This window comes from Camelina sativa, chromosome 20, assembly GCF_000633955.1.
Source record: "Camelina sativa cultivar DH55 chromosome 20, Cs, whole genome shotgun sequence".
Taxonomy (NCBI): Eukaryota; Viridiplantae; Streptophyta; class Magnoliopsida; order Brassicales; family Brassicaceae; genus Camelina; species Camelina sativa.
The window spans coordinates 7,694,316-7,715,344 of record NC_025704.1 but is presented as its reverse complement, the minus strand read 5'-3'; the positions used below and the strand labels follow the sequence as shown (position 1 = coordinate 7,715,344).

General features: G+C 37.0%; 8 protein-coding genes and 2 long non-coding RNA genes across 12 annotated transcripts in view; 7 read left to right on the top strand and 3 right to left on the bottom strand.

Annotated features, from left to right (window-relative positions):
* LOC104769922 overlaps window positions 1–867 on the top strand; it is a 1,451-nt gene extending 584 nt beyond the window's left edge. The window contains exon 3 of the long non-coding RNA XR_764458.2: window positions 326–867. This is a non-coding gene — a long non-coding RNA (uncharacterized LOC104769922). The remainder of the gene's footprint in view (window positions 1–325) is intronic.
* LOC109131117 lies at window positions 960–1,519 on the top strand. The gene is made up of 2 exons (XR_002036873.1): window positions 960–1,052; window positions 1,192–1,519. It is a non-coding gene; the product is annotated as an uncharacterized LOC109131117 (long non-coding RNA).
* On the top strand, window positions 3,042–3,553 carry LOC104769921 (defensin-like protein 24). The gene is made up of 2 exons (XM_010494248.1): window positions 3,042–3,128; window positions 3,202–3,553. Exons 1-2 carry the CDS (start codon window positions 3,071–3,073, stop codon window positions 3,405–3,407), a joined length of 264 nt encoding a protein of 87 aa, XP_010492550.1. The 5' UTR covers window positions 3,042–3,070; the 3' UTR covers window positions 3,408–3,553.
* LOC104769918 (defensin-like protein 24) lies at window positions 4,802–5,284 on the top strand. The gene is made up of 2 exons (XM_010494242.1): window positions 4,802–4,883; window positions 4,977–5,284. Exons 1-2 carry the CDS (start codon window positions 4,826–4,828, stop codon window positions 5,180–5,182), a joined length of 264 nt encoding a protein of 87 aa, XP_010492544.1. The 5' UTR covers window positions 4,802–4,825; the 3' UTR covers window positions 5,183–5,284.
* Window positions 6,711–7,230, top strand: LOC104769919 (defensin-like protein 24). The gene is made up of 2 exons (XM_010494245.2): window positions 6,711–6,810; window positions 6,897–7,230. The coding sequence occupies exons 1-2, from the start codon at window positions 6,750–6,752 to the stop codon at window positions 7,094–7,096; spliced, it is 261 nt and encodes an 86-aa protein (XP_010492547.1). The 5' UTR covers window positions 6,711–6,749; the 3' UTR covers window positions 7,097–7,230.
* LOC104769920 (putative 4-hydroxy-4-methyl-2-oxoglutarate aldolase 2) lies at window positions 7,161–8,512 on the bottom strand. 2 transcript variants are annotated; one of them, XM_010494246.2, is made up of 3 exons: window positions 8,282–8,512; window positions 7,886–8,099; window positions 7,161–7,622 (listed from the first exon to the last, which is right to left on the bottom strand). In XM_010494246.2, exons 2-3 carry the CDS (start codon window positions 8,067–8,069, stop codon window positions 7,306–7,308), a joined length of 501 nt encoding a protein of 166 aa, XP_010492548.1. In that variant the 5' UTR covers window positions 8,070–8,099; window positions 8,282–8,512; the 3' UTR covers window positions 7,161–7,305. The 2 variants fall into 2 exon arrangements, with proteins under 2 accessions (XP_010492548.1, XP_010492549.1); XM_010494247.1 differs by having other exon boundaries at window positions 8,211–8,285.
* On the bottom strand, window positions 8,689–10,427 carry LOC109124511 (isopentenyl-diphosphate Delta-isomerase I, chloroplastic-like). The gene is made up of 6 exons (XM_010494241.2): window positions 10,173–10,427; window positions 9,894–9,949; window positions 9,610–9,701; window positions 9,373–9,475; window positions 9,143–9,280; window positions 8,689–9,059 (listed from the first exon to the last, which is right to left on the bottom strand). Exons 1-6 carry the CDS (start codon window positions 10,394–10,396, stop codon window positions 8,809–8,811), a joined length of 864 nt encoding a protein of 287 aa, XP_010492543.1. The 5' UTR covers window positions 10,397–10,427; the 3' UTR covers window positions 8,689–8,808.
* On the bottom strand, window positions 15,745–18,604 carry LOC104769915 (pentatricopeptide repeat-containing protein At5g16420, mitochondrial-like). 2 transcript variants are annotated; one of them, XM_010494238.1, is made up of 2 exons: window positions 16,393–18,604; window positions 15,745–16,287 (listed from the first exon to the last, which is right to left on the bottom strand). In XM_010494238.1, exon 1 carries the CDS (start codon window positions 18,514–18,516, stop codon window positions 16,894–16,896), a length of 1,623 nt encoding a protein of 540 aa, XP_010492540.1. In that variant the 5' UTR covers window positions 18,517–18,604; the 3' UTR covers window positions 15,745–16,287; window positions 16,393–16,893. The 2 variants fall into 2 exon arrangements, with proteins under 2 accessions (XP_010492540.1, XP_019097708.1); XM_019242163.1 differs by having other exon boundaries at window positions 15,745–16,712; window positions 16,823–18,604.
* On the top strand, window positions 18,830–20,181 carry LOC104769914 (thioredoxin F2, chloroplastic). Its single transcript, XM_010494237.1, has 3 exons — window positions 18,830–19,249; window positions 19,680–19,779; window positions 19,880–20,181. The coding sequence occupies exons 1-3, from the start codon at window positions 18,933–18,935 to the stop codon at window positions 20,012–20,014; spliced, it is 552 nt and encodes a 183-aa protein (XP_010492539.1). The 5' UTR covers window positions 18,830–18,932; the 3' UTR covers window positions 20,015–20,181.
* Window positions 20,577–21,029, top strand: part of LOC104769913 (biotin carboxyl carrier protein of acetyl-CoA carboxylase 1, chloroplastic) — an 8,085-nt gene continuing 7,632 nt past the window's right edge. Inside the window, exon 1 of the mRNA XM_010494236.2 lies at window positions 20,577–20,905. Coding sequence (XP_010492538.1) covers window positions 20,750–20,905 — 156 coding nt within the window. The 5' untranslated portion in view covers window positions 20,577–20,749. The remainder of the gene's footprint in view (window positions 20,906–21,029) is intronic.

Sequence of the window (21,029 nt, the reverse complement as noted above, 5' to 3'; positions counted from 1 at the left end):
TCCACTTATGTCTATTATCATGTTAGCCATTTAGCTTGCATCAAAATATTTTGTTTTCTCCCTGGGTTAAAAATTGTGAAGTGATTTATGTTATGTAAACTGATGATGCTTTCATGCCCTCCAAGTGTTTAACGAATTGCCTCATTATTGGCTTGGCTTGTTTCTTAGCATTGTTTGGCGTTGTGAAGTGATCCCTGTCAGATATATTTCATTTGATATTAGTATTACTAAATTTAATAAATTTCAGTAGTTTGTCTACATAATTAACAAAGCTGCATTAAGTCACTAACTGGTCACATCTTGACTTTAAAAAATCATGGATCAGCTCGAGCTGAAGAAACGGGGACGAGTGGCCGTATAAAGCAAGCCAAAGGCGGCTGAACTCCGGTGTTGATGTCCAAATCGGGTTCAATTAAGATGTTTTAGTTCGGTGTTTAATGGGGTCGAAGTTCTCTTTATTATATGAAAAGTCGAGCTATAATTTGTATTTTACGAGATAAAAATGACGAGAGGAAAGATAAATAACGAGCTGCGAGTTCGCTAATTCGATCCTTCGAGATTCTATTCTCTTGTACAAATTCTCTCTCTCTTTTTCCGTCCTTTTCCCGTACGCCGTACAGTCATTATTTATAGATTTCTGTGTCGGTTCGTCCTCCGAAAAGATCAAAATGACCTTCTGTGGCCTATTGATTCTTTTGGGCCTTTTCTGGGCCGGGCCTGTTGTGGGAGTGAGATCCACCCCTAACATCCAGAAGAGTTTAGTATTACCTAGTCACTGCTTTGACATTTATAATTTGCGGATCACTAGTTCCAACATCAAGATGTGAATTTTCTTACTTTATGCAGGAGGAGACATTGAGACAAGCAGTTAACATGTTTAGATGTAAGTCTTTACGTCTCTATCCCAAAGATGTGTAATCTGGTTTGAGTTTTCCAGTTGATTTTTTTTTTTTTTACAGTTTGGAGCTTTCAAGTTGTCAAAACATGGTTTTCTAATGCTCAAGTTTACTCCTTCAGCTAGTGTACAACAATAGGATTTGAGCAAGAAACAGGTTTGGTTTATCTCTTAACTTCACATGATTCATTGATGGGATTTTAAGCTTTTACTATGTTCTGTGACATTGTTCTTTGGTTATATTATATACATGGATCAGTTTAGCATCCTCTTCTTTTTTCATTATGTATGAATAGGAGATGAACTGGATCATGCAGGGGTAACTAAAACCACAAGCAAGAACTTGACATTCATCAATGCTTATCTACTGAATAACGTATAGGGGAAAGCTCAGAGGATATGGAGAAGGCAGTGGGAATTGCTTTGAATGAGACCCTATGTTCTTGGAGGGCGAGAAAGAGCAAACCAATGCAGCAGCTCCTTCGTTAGTCCATCTCAATTGCAGTACTTATGATGTTTTGTGCGACTATGTTTAAACATATGATTTTGAATGATGAACTACTTTGTAAAATTACAGTTATGTATCTTTTAATGATCTATAGAAGGACACATGCTTTTAACAAATAGATTTGCAGCATATAATTAATTGAATTACTAATACATATATATATTTATATATATAGCAATTCATTATTTTATAGTGTAGCACATAAAAATTGCTACAAAACAATGTAATATATCAAAAATTATGAGCTATAAGAAAATATATTAAAGCATTTGATTAGTGCTATAAAAGAACGACATATAATAGCATGTCAAAAAATGCTATTGTAGGATGTGACCCTATTATACCTGGGGCAGAGATAGCGTTTGATAATTCGCTATCAATGACATATAATAGCATTTTTTTTAGAGCTAACAAAACCTATATTTCTTGTAATGGCCTCGTCGAAGAAGTTTTGCTGCGACACAGAAAATTTATACATATAGTTAACAAGATATACTTCGTTTACAAACTCTGCTATGTAATACACGTCCAATAGTAATAACAAGAACCAAAACATAATTGTGAATACATTAATTTTGTGGAACAACACCTTCATTGAGTATCTATGAAGCAACACCTTCACTGAGTACTCTGTTTTTATCTTAGCTGTCTTAATTCCTCAGCTCCGGCGAGGGTATTATCTGTCTTGGGATTAACGGGATCTTAACTTCCGCGTATCCGTTTCCGTTTCCATGCAACCTATCTTACTCTTTAAAGTTTTTTTTAATAATATTTCTCTCATTTTATAACCAAAAAAAAAATCTTTTAAAAATAAAATATGTGAAAATTCATTTTAAAATTTTGCCTTAGGCCTCTACGGACCTTGGCAAGGCACTGCTAACCAGAGTACCAGACCATGTGTCTCTGTCTACCGAATTACTTGTTTGTGTCAATCTCAGTTTGAGCTATAGTACTAAAACGAATCAGAGCAAAACCCACTTGTACAAGTATCCTTTGTTACTTTTGAGTTCTTAGAATGTGTTAAAACACTTGGCTCAATTCCGAGCTACTCATACCAAAAATGACAATATTATATTATTCAATCGTGAATCTTAAATTTCGTTCTCAAATTTTGGTGTTATTTGATGACATCTTTTTAAATGATTTAATATTACAAAGAATCTCAACAATAAATCTTGTCAAACTTCTCTAAAATCATTTAAGAGTAATATGAAAAACTAAATTCCATTGACAAAAATATTTAGTTGAATTCATATAAGTGGATTCTTTCTGTCTTCTATAAATTGTTGCTAACGAATCTCATTTCCATCATGCAAATTTACCTTGTATCTTTCCACAAGGAAATAAGACATCAAAGTAATAAAACTTAATTAAATTCTTTTACACATTTTGAGTAACATATCGTTTTGGTGTCAAGATTGTGTTAAATGCTGAAGATCTTTAATACTACAACATATCATTTAATACATTTAAATGTTGTATTAATTTAAAGGGAAATGTATATACACTACCAGAAAAAAAAAAAAAAATGGTGTATATATCATTTAACATCTCTTTCCTTTCTAGCGAATAAGTGAATGAATACTTTGTGCATATATATATCACATTTTCAACCTACAACTTTTCTAAGCAATCAATCTTATACAGAGTTGAAAAGATAAAAAAAGATGGCCTACTCAAAAATCGTTATTTTTGCCATCCTAGCTCTGTCACTTCTACTTTCCGGTTCGTAAATATTTGGAACAAAACATTTTCATTCACGATAGATGATGATTAATTACGTGTGTTTTACTTGCAGGTGCTGAAACAAGAAACGCTGTGTTGCCTGGCAGCAATTTATTCAAAATGTGTTGCAAAAATCAGCCAGAATTTGGAACTTGTGATACAAGAGAAGATGATGAGAGATGCTCCCAGATGTGTCTTGATGGTTGTTCCACTAACAAAGGTGGTGGCTGTCAACCTATCTCTGCTGCCCCTGGTTCTGTTTGTTCATGTTACTGTTAATTCTTCTTCACCTTGGCTTTATTGATTGATAAAGTCATAAAGGAAAACTATATTTATTTATTTACCTAAATAATAACGTAATTCCAAACGTAATATCTTTTTCAATCATAACTTTAAACCATCTCTCAAGTAATAAGAACACAAAAGAAAAAAAAAAGAAAACAGACCAAGTTCGGTTTCTTTTGTAACTGATGATCAGTGATCACATAATAGGAAAAGCGTATTTAAACGGATAACTCAATCTGGGAGACAAGGATCCCATCAGTATCTGCATAAAGCCATTCTCCATCACAAATCCGAGTCCCTGCAATATTAACTGGAACTCTTTGTTCTCCAAGTCCTTTCTTACTCTCCTTTATCGGATGAGAAGCCAAAGCTCTCACTTCTATATCACAACCGTTGATCTCATCCACGTCTCTGATGCATCCGTTCACAACGATTCCTGCCCATCCGTTGTTCTGACTGCTGGGCCAATGGCTAAAGCTCATAAAGCTGGTGCTTTAAGCATCAAAAAAATATATAAATGTTAAGGGCATCACTTTCTGAAAGTGTGCTGTGGTGTAGTGGTCTAGTGGTCAAACCTGGTTAAGTACACCTAGTGGTCTATATTTCGATTCATACATAAATCATTTTTGGGATTTTTTTTTGTAGGTTCAAATTTTTTCTTTTTTGCTTTAGACACTAAAACCTATTGCACCGGCCCTATGAGCTTGAATGATAGGTTTAGAGATATCTCTAGCTTTGATTTCACACTTACAAAGAGAAGATAAGAATCATATACTCAGATCAACATAGATCTAGCAACATTACAGAGATCACTCTACAAGCACATCGCTTGGTTATAAGCACATTGCTTGGTTACAAGCTCACCGCTTACACGTTCAGCTGGCCCAAAAGAGAGATTCTCAGTTTAGTTGTTCTTCAGAATCAATCGGCTTACCTTCGGTTTAGGTCGGTATGTCTTGGGTGCTAAATCTTGCACCAATAATCATTAAAATAGTTTAAAAATAATATGAAAACTAAAATTCATTCTCAAAATATTTAGTTAATACATCCAAGTTAAAGAAGAAATTAACTTTCAATTAAGAGAACTAAACTTATCTGTTAGATTGGATTCTTTCTGTCTTCTATAAAATTGCTAATGAATCTCATTTCCATCAATGCAAATTTACCTTATTTCTTTCCACAAGAAAATAAGATATCACAGTGATAAAACTCAAATTCTTTTACACATTTTTGAGTAACATATCATTTCTGGTGTCAAAATTTGTATTATATGTTGAAGACCTTTGTGATCTCTTTCCTTTCTAGCGAACAAGTGAATGAATACTTTTTGTGTATATATATATATCACATTTCAACCTACAACTTTTCTAAGCAATCAATCTTATAGAGTTGAAAAGATTAAAAAAAAAAAGATGGCCTACTCAAAAATCGTTATTTTTGCCATCCTAGCTCTGTCTCTTCTACTTTCCGGTTAGTATTATTAACTCGTAAACATTTGGAACAAAACATTTTCATTCACAAGAAATTGAATAGATGATGATTACGTGTGTGTGTTACTTGCAGGTGCTGAAACAAGAAATGCTGTGTTGCCTGGCAGCGAATTATTCAAAAAGTGTTGCACGGATATGCCAGAATTTGGAAATTGTGTTACAAAAGAAGATGATCAGAGATGCAAAAAGTTTTGTCTTGATGGTTGTTCCATGAACAAAGGTGGTGCCTGTCAACCTATCTCTGCTGCCTTTGGTCCTGTTTGTTCATGTTACTGTTAATTCTTCTTCTTCTTCTTGGCTTTATTGATTGACAAAGGAAAACTATATATTTTGTATCCATCTTCAAAGGAAATAATGTAATACTTGATTCCAAACGTAACATCTTTTTCAATCATAACTTAAAACCATCTCAAGAACCATAAAGGAGAGCGAAACCTCAGTGATCGAAGTAGTTGAAGAAGAAGAACAAGTAGTAATGGAAAGAAGACGGAGGGAAAGAAGAAACCAGCCTCTTCGAAGAAGTTTTGCGGCGACACAGAAAACTTATACATATAGTTAACAAGATATACTTCGTTTTCAAATTCTGCTATGTAATACACGTCCAATAGTAATAACAAGAACCCAAAAAGAATTGTGAATACATTAATTTTGCGGAACAACACCTTCATTGAGTATCTATGAAGCAACACCTTCATTGAGTACTCTGTTTTTATCTTAGCTGTCCTAATTCCTCAGCTCCGGCGAGCGTATTATCTGCCTTGATACTAGCCAGACCATGTGTCTCTGTCTACCGAATTACTTGTTTGTGTCAATCTCAATTTGAGCTATAGTACTAAAACGGATCAGAGCATAACCCACTTGTACAAGTATCCTTTGTTGCTTTTGAGTTCTTAGAATGTGTTAAAACACTTGGCTCAATTCCGAGCTACTCATACCAAAAATGACAATTTTATGTTATTCAATAATGAATCTTAAATTTCGTTCTCAAATTTTGGTGTTATTTGATAACATCTTTTTAAATGATTTAATGGGGTTGAGAGATATATATTACAGAGAATCTCAACAACAAATCTTGTCAAACTTCTCTAAAATCATTTAAGAATAATATGAAAAACTAAATTTCATTGACAAAAAAATATTTAGTTGAATTCATAAAAGTGGATTCTTTCTGTCTTCTATAAAATTGCTAACAAATCTCATTTCCATCAATGCAAATTTACCTTATATCTTTCCACAAGAAAATAAGATATCAAAGTAATAAAACTTAATTAAATTCTTTTACACATTTTGGGTAACATATCATTTTGGTGTCAAAATTGTGTTAAATGTTGAAGACCTTTAATACAACATATCATTTAATACATTTAAATGTCTTCAACATTTAACACAATTTTGACACCAAAATGATATGTTACTTAAAATGTGTAAAATAAAAAAAAGGGAAATGGTGTATATACTCCCCCTGTCCCTGAGAAATTGATGTTTCAACATTATCACACATATTAAGAAAAGTTTAATTTTTATTTGTAAATTAATTTACAGTTACTTTTTGGTAAATAGAGAAACCAGAAACTAATAGATAAATAACATGTGTCAAAAAGCATGAAGTAGTGTAATTGTTTTAGTTTTTTAATCTACAAAATCAATCTTTGAAGGACAAAAATAAATCCTAAAACATCAATATATCAGAGACAAATGGAGTATCATTTAACATATCTCTTTCCTTTCTAGCGAATAAGTGAATGAATACTTTGTGTATATATATATGAGTCTCTATATATATCACATTTTCAATTTACAACTTTTCTAAGCAAACAATCTTATAGAGTTGAAAAGATAAAAAAAGATGGCCTACTCAAAAATCGTTATTTTTGCCATCCTAGCTCTGTCTCTTCTTCTACTTTCCGGTTCGTAAATATATTTGGAACAAAACATTTTCAATCACAAAGAATATTGCATAGATGATGATTAATTGCGTGTGTTTTACTTGCAGGTGCTGAAACAATAAACGCTGTGATGCGTCGCAGCAAATTCAGGTGTTGCAAAAATCAGGCAGATTTTGGAACTTGTGATACAAAAGAAGATGATCGGAGATGCGAAAAGATGTGTCTTCATGGTTGTTCCGCTAACAAAGGTGGTGGCTGTCAACCTATAGACGCTGCCCCTGGTTCTGTTTGTTCATGTTACTGTTAATTATATTCTTCTTCTCCTTGGCTTTATTGATTGATAAAGAAACACTATACTATTTCTTTATATATAGATTCCAAACGTAATATGAAACTTTTAAACCATCTCTCAAGTAATAAGAACACACAAAAAAGAAAAAAGAAAAAAGAACACAGACCAAGTTCGGTTTCTTTTGTAACTGATGATCAGTGATCACATAATAGACAAAAGCCTTTTTAAACGGATAACTCAATCTGGGAGACAAGGATCCCATCAGTATCTGCATAAAGCCATTCTCCATCACAAATCCTAGTCCCTGCAATATTAACCGGAACTCTTTGTTCTCCAAGTCCTTTCTTACTCGCCTTTATCGGATGAGAAGCCAAAGCTCTCACTCCGATATCACAACCGTTGATCTCATCCACATCTCTGATGCATCCGTTCACAACGATTCCCGCCCATCCGTTGTTCTGAGCTTGAACCACGGGGTTACCTCCGAGTATCGCACATCGTTGACTACCTCCACCATCCACCACAAGTACTCTACCGTTTCCTAATAACAACATCCAAACATGTATAGAGTCTTACATATGAGATTGTGGAAAGTAAAAGAGATGACCTTTGGAGTCACAGCGTGTTCAAGATCAGCTCTAAACGCTCAAATTAATACCGTTTCTTCATAAAAATGATCAATTAGCAAAGTGATAGATTACACACTAAGCCACCAAGGCACTAACACAACTATAAAAACATGTGAAAGTTCATATCCATTGAAAGTTTTGAACTTTGGAACTGCAGAATATAATGTCCCAATACCTTTCTCCTCGAGGAATTGACGGATTAAGCCATTGTCTTCAAATACTTTGACAGTAACAACTGGTCCTGAGAATATTTGTCGACGGCCATAAATCTGGAAAATGGGTTGCAAAGCTCGGAGCTGACCACTCCGAATCAGCTCTTGATTCGCGTCACATACTTCAGCAGTGGTCACAAACGCCATCTTCTCTCTTCTTTTTCTCAGCTAAGTTTTCTATGATCAAAATTTGAGACTTGTGAGTGAATCAATCAAAAGTACTCTGAGAAAATAATGAATCAGAACAAGTTTTGATAGCTTGAGTATGACCACCTAATCTATTTTTACCTATCTCATGAATCCAGAGGGGAAAAGATAAAAACTTTTGAAAATATTAGTCTCAGATTAAGTTTTGTTACCTGGATCAGACAAATTTCAGATGCAGAAGAACTCTTCACAGTGTTACTATTTCAGATGGAGATCAAAGTTTCTCCATAATACAATAAAATATTGTTTTAACTTTTGGGAAAAATAAAAAGAAGAGGTTTTGGTATCAATCAGATCAAAGGTAGTGGTGAAGATTAGAGAAAGGAATCATATGAGATGATTACTTGAGAATAATCTTGTGGTCTTTAATTTTACTTTCTCCACCTTTTGTTTTGTTCTGTCTTCTTACCTTTTTGTTTGTGTGTTCTGTTTCAGAGTGTTATGTTCTTTTTTTTTTTTACTTTTCTTTGTAAATTGTAACTAAATAATTCTGATCTTATTTTAACTTCATACCCTCTTCAAATAATAACTACTATACCATAGATGAATTAGAGGAGGATGAAAAAAGCAAATCCTAGGAAAAGATTTTGTTGCCAGTTTTTGTTTGGAATTAATTAAAGTCTCATCTCTAAAATTTTATTATGAGAAGGTAGGGAAGATCCAAAACTTATGAAAAAGTTCAGAGCTTGTGAATGGTTTTCATGTCTGCAGCTTCAATGAGAGTTCCTTTCTCAACATGATCCCACCATTTCATCAAGAAATTGTCCACCACCAATCTAAACCATGGGGACAGTTTCACAGCTTCATCACCTGCATCTGCTTTCTTCACTAGCTCCTTAAGCTCTTCCCTGCTCACATACTTGATCTCAGCCACTTCATCTGGGTTTGGTTGAAGCTTCACATCCCGCACGATGAAAAGTAGATAGTCAACTGCAAGAAAACACAAAAAAGTTCAAGTCCTGAATTCAAAGGAGTTAAAAAGAGAGATGATCACACATGGAAGAGTTACTTACGTTCGTGCTCGCCCCATTTGCCATCAGAAGGTGCCTTGTAAAGCATGCGTCCCAAGGGAGTGAACTCATCGACTGGTACATCTTCAGCTACAATACCGAGCTCATCCAGAAGCTTCCTCTGTGCAGCATTTCTTACACCTGAGAAGGAAAGATCAAATAGTAGGCCTCAATATATAGTACAACAGTGAAAGCTTCACAATGTTTCATAAATCTCATTCGAGTAATAATACCAAGCACATTCTCTTCAATAAGCTCAGATACACGGTAAAGAGGATGGCTGCAACAAGTGTTTGTCCACACAAGTGGGAAAGTAACCTTTGTTTTTGACCGTTGCTGTCCATAAGAGAAGAAGATTTCAGTAGTATGTCACATTAAATGAAGCAACCAAATCATAAACCCACCCACCCAACCGTTTAAAATAAAGCTTGAAGTCATCTTCACACATCAAGGTGATCATAAGAAAGTACCTGGAGAAGCAACTCATACTTTGAGTTGAATAAAAACACGCTGAAAGCTCTATGAAGCAAATTCTCAGCCTCAATCTTTTCCATTAGATGACCTGCAGATTAAGAGAAGCAAATTCCAACTAAGTCATCGAAACTGATTACTAAGACACATTCCAAGGACAAATCAGTGACATGCAAATGTGTTTCAATGATAAAAACAAGGAAACAAATCCAAAAAGCACCTAAGGTTGCCATCAATCTTTCTCCAAGCCATCATTAAAAAGGGAATCAAAAAATTCACTTACAGTTATATTTAGTGTCATGACCCACCACACGATCGTTTTCATCAACGAGAATGCATCTGCACAAACCAACACAAATGATCAAGCAGCCACAGTCTAGTCATTGCATGTGTTACATTTTTACTACAGGGTTTTAAGTCTCATTTCTAGACAGGTTTTGCGTATTGCTGAAGATTTCGTCTAAGATTAATAAATAAAAACCTAAACTTTGGGTTTCCTTAATGCAAACCAAACCCAATTCAAAAAACAAAATCGAAGAAACGGGAATTGAATTGTTCTCACTCGTCCTCAAACATGAGCCGTCTCTGAACAGCATCCATGCCGGCATCGTTAGTGTCGGTCATTTTGACGGCTGAGAAAGCGCGGAAAGAAAGGTGACTCCTCCGCGCCGGAGATCGGATCGGAGAAATACGAAGAGGGGCAAATCGGGAAGAGGAAGGAGGAGAAGAGAGAGGAAGGAGGGATCTGATATGAAATGAAGAGAAGCTAAATAGTGAAGTAGTCATTGGATTGGATGTTGTTTCTGTTTTTTTTTTTTTTTTTCTTAGTAATTGTCACAAACCTATAAATAGACTAACACAAACAATTGTTGACAAAAAAAAATAAAAAAATAAAAGACTAAAACACAAACAATTTTTATTATTATATATATACATTATGTTAATTTTTCGCGCGGTTATTTAAATTTTGTACCGTTAAATTTGAAAAATACGATTTGATTTCGTTAAATAACACGATAACTACATATTAAAATATCATTGATTCTTGCAATTTACGTAATTTTATAATGCGCATGAAAATACATAAATTTGTAAATATAATTTAAGGTAGATATTTTCGGTATTATAATATTTTTAAGGTAACTAGTTAAAATTGGTATTAACAAAAAAAAATCTTAAACTTTTTAATAGTTTGGTGAATTTTTGTGTGAATCAGATTATATACTTTCTTAAGAGATACATAATTATGATATATGGTATAGTGTTTAATATTCAGAGTTAAAGTGTCAAGATTTTTTTTCTTTTGGATATATAAGTGAATTTTATTAAACTGAAAGTTTGTAGAAGTTACAACATCTTTAATGACTCAATGCAATGAACATCCCTTGAGAAAAAAAAAGATAAAAACAAGGAAGGATCTAAATTTGAATACAGGAACATAAGTAGATATATCTAGTCATATTTTAGCAAAATCTTGCATTAGATCTTTAAAATGTGTCAAGAGAAGGTTGCTTAGACCATCTCCAATAGTTTTTCCTATTTTTTCCTCTATAATAGAGATGAGTTTTGCTCCAATAGTTTTCCCTATTTTTTCCTCTAAAAAAGAATATTCCAAATAGATACTATTTTATTTTACAGTTAACACCTTTTATTTATAAAAATTGCAAACTAATCTATTGTACTTTAAATTTTGTAACATTTTCATAAAATTATTATTTTTATTTAAATTAAGCATTTATTATTATAAAGAGCATCACATCAGACAAAAATTATAAAATATACTAGATTTTTAAAGAGCATTATAGAATGTATGAAAAATAAATTTTATTATTTATAGAAATTATCTTTTGCAAATCGTAGTCTCAATATTTTAGAATAAATATTTATACTTAAATTTATATTATTAGTTCTTAAAAATACTTTTTTAATTTATTTTGGTCATAAATAAAAGAAGTTAAAGATTAAAAGGACTACTTTGCAAATAAAATAGTTCACTTCTATTTTTTTTGTTCAACCAAATATTAAATTAATTAAAAGAGAACTCCACGGTTGGTCGCCCAAATAGGAGGAAAAAAGTTTACAAAAGTAGATTCAGAAACTAAAGGTCTTGAAAACCGAGCAAAACAATCTGCCCTGACATTGGAATCACGAGAAATCCTGGTTAGGGTGAAAGAAGGGTAGGATGACCGGAGCAGCGTAAATTCCTCCAGCAAGTTCGAAAAAGCCGGCCAATCGTCGGGCGTCTGCACCATCGTAACTAGTTCTGCACAGTCTGACTCAAAAACTTGACAATCCACTCCAGCCACCAATAAGGACTCCATAGCCCAAATTAAAGCTTGTAATTCCGCGTGTAAAGGGGTAGGGCCACGTCGATGACTCCGTGCTCCCAGGAGGAGCGTCGAATCTTCAACATTACAACACCACCAGCCCAGTCCTTGAAAAGGGTCAGTACCTTTCCATGAACCATCAACCTGACAACGGGGAAAGGAGCCCCTATCCTCCAGCGAAGGTGGAGAATTCAGAGGATTCAGATAACTCCCTGAGTAAGATTTTACCTCCTCCCACAAAACTTTATCATTTGCCGCTTGATTTAAAATATCAATTGGCTCCATTTCTATGCCCTGGAAAACCTTTTTATTCTTATCTTTCTAAAGTGCCCATAAAATCTAGGGGAGACGAGAAGCTATATCAGAAACCCCGGATTGGGAAGAAGCCCGCCAAAAAATAAAATCTAAATTCGCATAGATGGAAACGTATGGAAAACCCCCCGGGTCCAACAACACTAGAGACATCTCCCATATATTTCGCGACCGGGGACACTCGAAGAGAGCGTGATTTATAGTCTCCACCGCAGAAGCACACCGCTTGCACAAAACATCACAACGTACACCTCGATACGCAAGCCGTTCCACAACAGGAAGAGTACCCGAGGCAATCTGCCAGAAGAAGTGTTGTATCTTTGGGGGAACATCTAGTTTCCACACCTGAGCCCGCAAAGCCGTACACGTCGGCCCATACTCCACTTCTGCAATTAATTCCCGGGCTAGCTGATAACCTGTTTTTACCAAATACCTCCCTGACTTAGTAAAATGCCATAGCAATTGATCCGGTTTATGTGTTTTACTGACCACCATACTCCGAATAAGTGGTATATCCTCCGGATCAAAGAACTCCTCAAGGATAGGCAAATGCCAATCCTTCGTAAGAGGATTAATTAAATGGTTAACCATCAGGCTTGGGAGCAACAGCTTCCCCCGGCCATTCGCTGGTCTTGGACGAATATCCGGTATCCACGGATCACGCCAAACTGAAATAGAGCATCCGGAACCTACCGTCCATCGCGCTCCTTGTTGCACCAGATCCTTGGTTGAAAAAATACTCCTCCACCCAAAGGAAGGATTATTTGGTTTTGTTGCCATAAGAGGATGTTTGTTCCTGAAGTATCGACCTTTCATCACCCGAGCCATTAAGGATGTCGGGTAATGAATTAACCGCCAAAACTGTTTAGCCAACATGGCATCATTGAATTGGTCCAGAGCACGAAAGCCTAGGCCCCCTTCACATTTATCTTTGCATAATTTATCCCAAGCAACCCAGTGCATACCTCGAGCCTTGTCATTAGATTTCCACCAGAAGGTAGAAATAGCACTCGTTAGTTTAGACGTCATTTCTTGTGGTAATTTATAACAGGGCATAACATGGGTCGGAAGTGCCAAAGCCACCGATTTAATCATAATTTCCTTCCCACCTTTCGATAAAAGCTTTGCAGACCATCCATTAACTCGATCATCCAACCGATCCTTAACATAACTAAAAACCTTAGTTTTAGATCCTTAGAGGTTTTCAGGAATACCCAATTAAGAACCCATACCTCCCTCCCTAGATATGCCAATAACTGATTTTAACTGGGAGCGTATATCAGCCGGGACCTTCTTACCAAACATGATAGAGGATTTCTCCAAATTAACCTCTTGTCCTAAGGCTTTACCATAATTACCTATTATGTCCATTACCGTCCTACATTCAGACGCATCTGCTTTACAAAAGAACAGGCTGTCATCAGCGAACAATAAATGCGAAACAGTAGGGCTATCCCGGGCAATGGTGATCCCCCTTAATTTTTCTCCCTTTCAGCCTTTTTAATATTTGCTATCAAGACCTCTGTACAAAGAATAAATAAATATGGTGAGAGAGGATCCCCCTGACGTAAGCCCCTCTGTGGTCTAATAAAACCCCGGGGCTGGCCATTTAGAAGAACCTGATACATCACTGAGGATACACACCACATGATCCACGAAATCCATTTGCTGTCAAAGCCTAATCGAATCAGAACCGCCTCCAAAAAATCCCACTCGACCCGATCATAGGCCTTACTCATATCTGTTTTAAATGCCAGGAAATCCGAATTGCACCGACAATTTGTATTTAGGCCATGGAACATCTCCTGGGCAACAAGAATATTATCTGTAATTAAACGACCAGAAACAAAGGCCGATTGAGTTTCTGAGACCAACATGGGTAGAAAGCGCTTTAACCGAAAGCACAAAACCTTAGAAATAATTTTGTAACTCACGTTACAGAGGCTGATCGGCCTAAATTCCGCCATCCGCTGCGGTCGATCAACTTTTGGAATGAGACAAATATTAGTTTCATTTAGAAGTGGATCAAAGTTGCCAGTTCGGAAAAACTCTCTAATCAAATGCACTAAATCCCCCTTTAAAGAGGACCAGAACCGTTGAAAAAACAAAGCCGTCATCCCGTCAGGGCCTGGGGTCTTCTCCGGATGCATGGCAAACAGAGCCTTTCGGACTTCCGCTTCAGTAATGTCCCTAACTAGAGCTCTGTTCATACTGTCCGTGATAATTGGATTGATACCTTGTAGCATCTCTGAAATACCCCCGCCATCCGATTTCTTAAAAAGATCCTCAAAGTATTTGGTAGCAATGTGCTCCATTCCTGAGGGAGATTCATTCCAAACGTTATCAACATCAAATAAACCAAAATCCTATTTCTCACCCGCCTTTGTTTGGTAGATGCTTGAAAATAACTAGTATTTTTGTCTCCCACCCGTAACCAAAACTTCATACTCTTTTGTTGCCAATAAATCTCCTCATCACGATATGCCTCCTTCAATTTCCTCTCAATACCTCGAATTTTCTCCTGAGAAATCGAATCATCCATCTTTGCCTCATGTAGAGCCGCCTTCAAGGATGAAATGATCGATGGTCCTGAACTTACATTATTTTTCCGCCACCAGGAAATCGAATTCCTGCAATTCCTTATCTTATCCACGAAACCCGGAATCCGAAAGTTCCTTGTACGATTCCACCCTGACTCTACAGCACCAACTAAACCCTCCTTCCCCAACCAACGTTTATCAAACCAGAATTGCCTCCGCCGACGTTGAACCGTCATCAGGCAGGTAGCTAAAATTGGACAATGATCGGATCCAATCATTTCCAAATATTCAACTTTCGAATTTGGAAAGAACGCGTGCCAATCCTCGTTACCCAGTGCACGATCCAATCGGCAACGAACCACCTGATTATTGCAACGATTCCCTCTCCAGGATAATTGTTCCCCATAACAAGAAAATTCAAGCATCCCACAATGTCGAAGCATTGAAGTAAAAGGTTGAAAGGACGAAACAGGTCGCAAAGCACCACCCTGTTTCTCATGATTTCCTATTAATTTATTAAAGTCTCCAATTATAAACCAGGGATCGATGCGGAATGAGCCGAGATCCGTTAATTTATCCCACACATTTTGTCGATTTTGGGGAACCGAATCTCCATAAACGAAGGACATAAAAACCATTTGTTGCCCAATGAAAGCTTGTGTATCAATAATACGATTATTATCAAATAGAATAGAAAGTTTAATGTCATCCATAAAAAACAAAGCCAAACCACCACTGGCCCCGCGGGGTTCAACAGTAAACAATTTATGGTAGCCAAACTTATTTTGATATTTTTGTAAATAAGAAAAACATTTCTTAGTTTCTGATAAAAATAAAATGTCTGACCTATGCTTTCTCCATAAATCCCCCAGATAATTCTCTCAGCCCCAAAATAGAAAAAAAATAGCAATCTCTGTTATAGAAGAAAATAAAGATGCATTGGAGCAAAAATTACTCTATAATAGAGTTTAGAAATAGAAATAGAGGACCATTGGAGATGCCCTAGACTATGTCCCTATCTCTCTTCTACAACTCTCTTCTCAAGTTCACGTTCAATGGATTCATCTACTGGACCACTAGCGATCTTTTCAGATCGTGTCTTTCTCTCTACAAAACTGCACGTTTTAAACCCCATTGCTTCCACCTTGACTCCACGGATCCAACAATCTTATCTTGACTTATTTGGAAACTTATGGATGATATAGTTTAATTTTCTGTCTCAAAGATGGAAAAACGTCGAGGCCAAGATTCATAAGATCGACCTCGGACAAACCCATCTAAACAAAAACAATAGTAAAGTGCAGATGCTAAATATTCGGTCAGACCAAGTGGTCAAGCAAGCTATCATCGACGTGGCTATGACGCCAAGGCAAACACCATCAAGAACTACGGGGGAGTGTCTCAGCTGTGTCACTCCACCGATGGACTCTTGTCTTGTCTCTACACAACATTGATATGTTTCTTTAATTTTCCAAAACATTCCTCTCACTTTTTGGATCTGTCTTATGTACACCCCGTTAGAGATACAATGTATTGTTAGTACTTAGTACCATATCTTATTAAGGCTCAAAACACAGAATCAAGTTTCAGTAAGCAATCATACATTGATCACTTGAGCTATTTCCATGATCCAACTTAGGTTTCGTCTTATATTATCTTCAGCTTACACTATCAATCGCTCTTTCGACATCCACCTCACCAGAAATCATAGTTTCCACTTGTTAGTAGCTTACATAGTGCAGTAGTATCTACGTAACACTCAAAATTCATTTAATAAAATATCAATTTGGAGATCTTTTCTTCTTTGCAAGTCTCCATCTTCCCCCCCATCAAAAGTCAGCTAACTTGAATCAGAACATGGATGCCGAGTCTTAAGGCCTCGACTCTCGGGTTGCTGCAGCTTCTCGTCCCTTATACCTTTATCTACCACAAGAGCCTATTTATACTATTCTTTTCTTGTATCTTAATATATGTAATACGATGCATCTATATGTCTCGAGCCAGAAAACCAAATTCGAGAGTAAAATAGTTACCTTCAAGACGTCGATAGCCGCATAGCCCTTTGAGCACTAAGTAATATAATATTGATCATAGTCTTGGTTCTTCAAGAGACAGATATTTCAAGCAACAACTCTTTAAGAACCAAAACCCCTTTATCGAGTTCACTGGCAAACTTCTTCAAAAAAAGTTCCCAAGATTCTTTATCAACTTTCCCACTCATAACAGCCATTGAGACAATCTTAATCGCATCCTCTTCTTTCCCTAACTCCTGCAACCCTTCAAACAATATCAAGAACGTTGTTTTGTTAGGAAAACAACCATTCTCCAGCATCTCTTCAAGCACCCTAACACTTTCCTTAACATTTCCATTCTTGGACAAGCCTTCAATCAAAACATTGTATGTGAAAGCATTCGGCTTGCATTTCCTCTCAACCATATCGTCCCATAATCGACCCGCCTCTGTCAACTCGCCCTTCTCACACATACCAGAAATTAAAGTGTTATACGTCAAGAGACTAGGGATCGAGCCTTTCTCAAACTCGTCGAACAATCTCCTTGCTTCTGAAACTCTCCCTTCTTTACAAAGCCAATGGATGAGAGTGCTCAGAAGAGCATTATCAGGCATACAATTGTTCTTCAACATTTTTCTCCACAAAGCACAAGCTTCATCTACCTTGTGATCTTCACACAACGCGTCAATAACTTTACAACAAAGAGAAGAATCTGGCATGAAACTTCTATCCAGCATTTCATCGAACATGTTACGTGCTTCCCCTGATTTCTTCTCCTTGCATAAACCTCTGATCATAACTCCATACGTCACTTCATTCGGCTCAATCTCGTTCTTTTCCATGTCATCCATCACCATAGCCGCCTCAGAGAATCTCCCTAGCTTACAGTAACCATCCATGAGAACAGTGTAAGTAGTCGCATCAGGATACCACCCACGATCCAACATCTCCCTCAAAACCCTCTTACCCGCTTCCATATCACCTCTAGCAACGTACCCACCTAAAATCGTAGTGTAAGTCACCAAATTTGCCACCAAACCCATGGCGGGAATTTCGTCGAGCACTTTATATGCACTTTCTATATCATTTTTCTTGCAGAGAGCTTTCACTAATAGATTACAAGTGAAGATGTTGGGAGTGATTCCAAAAGACTCCTTACTGTTCTTAAACATGGCATGAACCAAATCAAATCTCTGATTCTGTATCAAAACGTTTAAGAGTGTGTTCAACGATCTAACGGAGCGTTTAACACCAAAATCAGGGATTCGAAGAAAGATCCTCACAGAAGCTTCGTACCGACCTGCGAGACCGTAGTTTCGAAGCAAGTCGATGAATAGATTCTCGCCGCATCTGATCGGCGGGTAAGAGTTTCGAAGATCCGCCATGAGAGACTTCACTGGATCGAAAGCACGAGCACGGGATAGTTTAAAGAGAATCGAGTGGTAAGTATCGTAATTATGAGTAAACCCGGGGTGGGATTTACCGGCGTAGAGAAATATCTGGAGAGCGAGATCGATGTTTTGTTGTTGAGTGATCATTGAGACTAATCGCTTTGGGAATAGCCTCTGCGGCCATGGTTTGATCGGTGGTTTCTCAGTGATGTATTGCTGAAGAGAGTCGCCGGAGGAGGCGGAGAAGAGACGACGATACGTTACTAGTGCAGGGAAGCGAGTAATTTTCACGCGGGGAAGGAACATTATCGCTGCCGTTTTCATTGAGCCAGCGGCGAATCTACGAAGACGACGACGAGAGATGGAATTTGAAATTTGCCGGTGGCGGTTTTATTATGAACCGAAAACCCGGTTTTCCCCAACCGGTTACCTTTGGCGTTACACTATGAGGATATATATAATCGTCATTTTAACCAGCAACGTGATAATAAATTCGTCCGATAATTCTGCACCTCGCGTTCATCGAACACCACGGCCAGAAAATACGTAAACGCCCTCCAAGTGTCTTCTTTCTTGCGTTATCCATTTAAGGGTATTATTGACCTCACAGTAAGAAAAATCACAATATTTCACGGATAACGAATTAAATTTTGCCAATGAAAAAAAATTCTCAGATCACACCCCACCACCTTTGAAAGATCACACTAGTGTTTTGGACTCGAGCTTCTTCTTCTTCAACAATGCCTCTATCTCTCCGAATCGCTCCATCTCCGACGGCTTTTCGTTGCTCTCCGAGTTCAACTACCGGCGGCGGATTTGTTCCCGTGAAGCAGCACTGTCGGATCCTGAGTTCTGGCGCCGTCGCGACGAGAATCGGGTTCTGTTCTGGTGGTGTTTTAGATTCCGGGAAGAGGTGCGGTTCGTATGTGGCGAGGTGTAGCTTAGAAACAGTGAATGTCAGTGTTGGTCAGGTTACGGAGGTTGATAAGGATACGTTCTGGCCAATTGTTAAAGCCGCTGGTGATAAGATCGTTGTTCTCGATATGTACACTCAGTGGTAACGTTTCGATCACTTCTTCTTGTTTGTGCGAATTTTGTATACCTTGATTGCAATTTTTCTTTGTTTGGAACGACTTGATTATTAAGGTTTATTTGAATCTTTGAATTGTTGAATACTTAGATTATTAAGGTTGTTTTACTGAGTTGGGAGTCTGAAATGTTGAATACTTCCTCATATAAACTTTTCATCGTGAGTCTTCTTCTCTGCGCGCATTCATTAAATTCATGTTTTGTTTGTTGGGGATGGTAAGATACAAAAGGATTTGAATTTTATGCATAGTAACACTTTCTAGAGAATACATTGAATTGATAAGCCCAAAAGCTGTTCCAGTTTACATCATCATGATATGGTTGAGATGAATTTTGTTTTGTGTGTTGAGAGAAATCAAAGTTTCTCCTGTTTTTCAAACTCATTGGGCTCTCTGCAGGTGTGGTCCTTGCAAAGTGATTGCTCCCAAATACAAAGAGCTATCTGAGAAGTACCAGGATATGGTGTTTCTTAAGCTTGACTGCAACCAAGACAACAAGGTTTGTTCTTCGTTTTGCGGTTAACGTGTCTTTGTTCTTATGCTAACTAGTTTCTTACCACAAAAATATTGAGAGCAAAAAAAACTCGTGCTTTTTGCAGCCATTGGCAAAGGAGCTAGGAATTAGAGTGGTTCCGACCTTTAAGATCTTGAAGGACAACAAAGTAATAAAGGAAGTGACAGGGGCTAAATATGAAGACTTGCTTGCAGCCATTGATGCAGCAAGGTCAGGCTGAGTCTCTCTCAATCACTCATGCTGTAAAGTATTAGGATTATCATCCATCTTCTATGTAATTGGTTTGCTTCTATGTATCTAACTATCTGTTGTATGTATAAATTTGCTGCAATGATGGTTGAATGTGGTGGTTATGCGTCATAACCAAATGTTTTGGGCTGCTAGCTATTTGTTGCTCAGAGGTCACCGATTCTTTAAAATTGTGACATTAACAAATGGATTTTAAATTTGGGGGCCCGATACCGACTGTTGAAAATTATGTTTCTTGTTGATAAAAAAACTTGTCTTACATGTATGATGTTTGGTGGTTTGTTTTCAATGGGGTGTTCCAACTACATTGTTGCTCCTCAAGTCATAACTTCATTTAGTAGTTCACCAAATCCTCTCTCTCGCCTAATATTTTTCAATTTCATAATTTATGTGATACTAATTAATGTATTTTTTGAATAATAAATAATTAAAAATTCTAAAGATAAAAATAAAAATATAATCGAGCAAAGGTTTATGAGAGAGTCCGTCCACAAGGATGGGGGTAATCGCCCAAATACAGAGAGCTACAGATCAGAGGATGACACGTGGCGAATTTTCGAGTTAATAATAATCATAAGAGAAACGCGTCCGGAATCAGACATCTTCTCTCTCTCTCTTTCTGAACTGAACTGTTGTTTGTTGTTGTACTCTTTGGTATCATCGAGACACAGACCTAAACCCGATCTGAACTAAAGAAGAAGAAAGAATGGCGTCTTCGTCGTTCTCAGTTACGTCTCCGGCTGCTGCTTCCGTCTACTCAGTCACCCAATCATCGTCGCATCATCTCCCTCTCTCATCAACCCGTTCCCGCAGAGTCTCTTTCCGTCTCTCCGCTAAGCCTAAGCTTCGCTTCCTCTCCAAGGTACACGATTCCTTCCCCAATTTCTCAATGATTTAAGACAAGGTCTCGTGCAATGTGGTCTTTAATTTTCCTGATTTTAGATAATTTTCTATTTGAATTTGTTTGTTTTTTTTTTTTGGGGCGG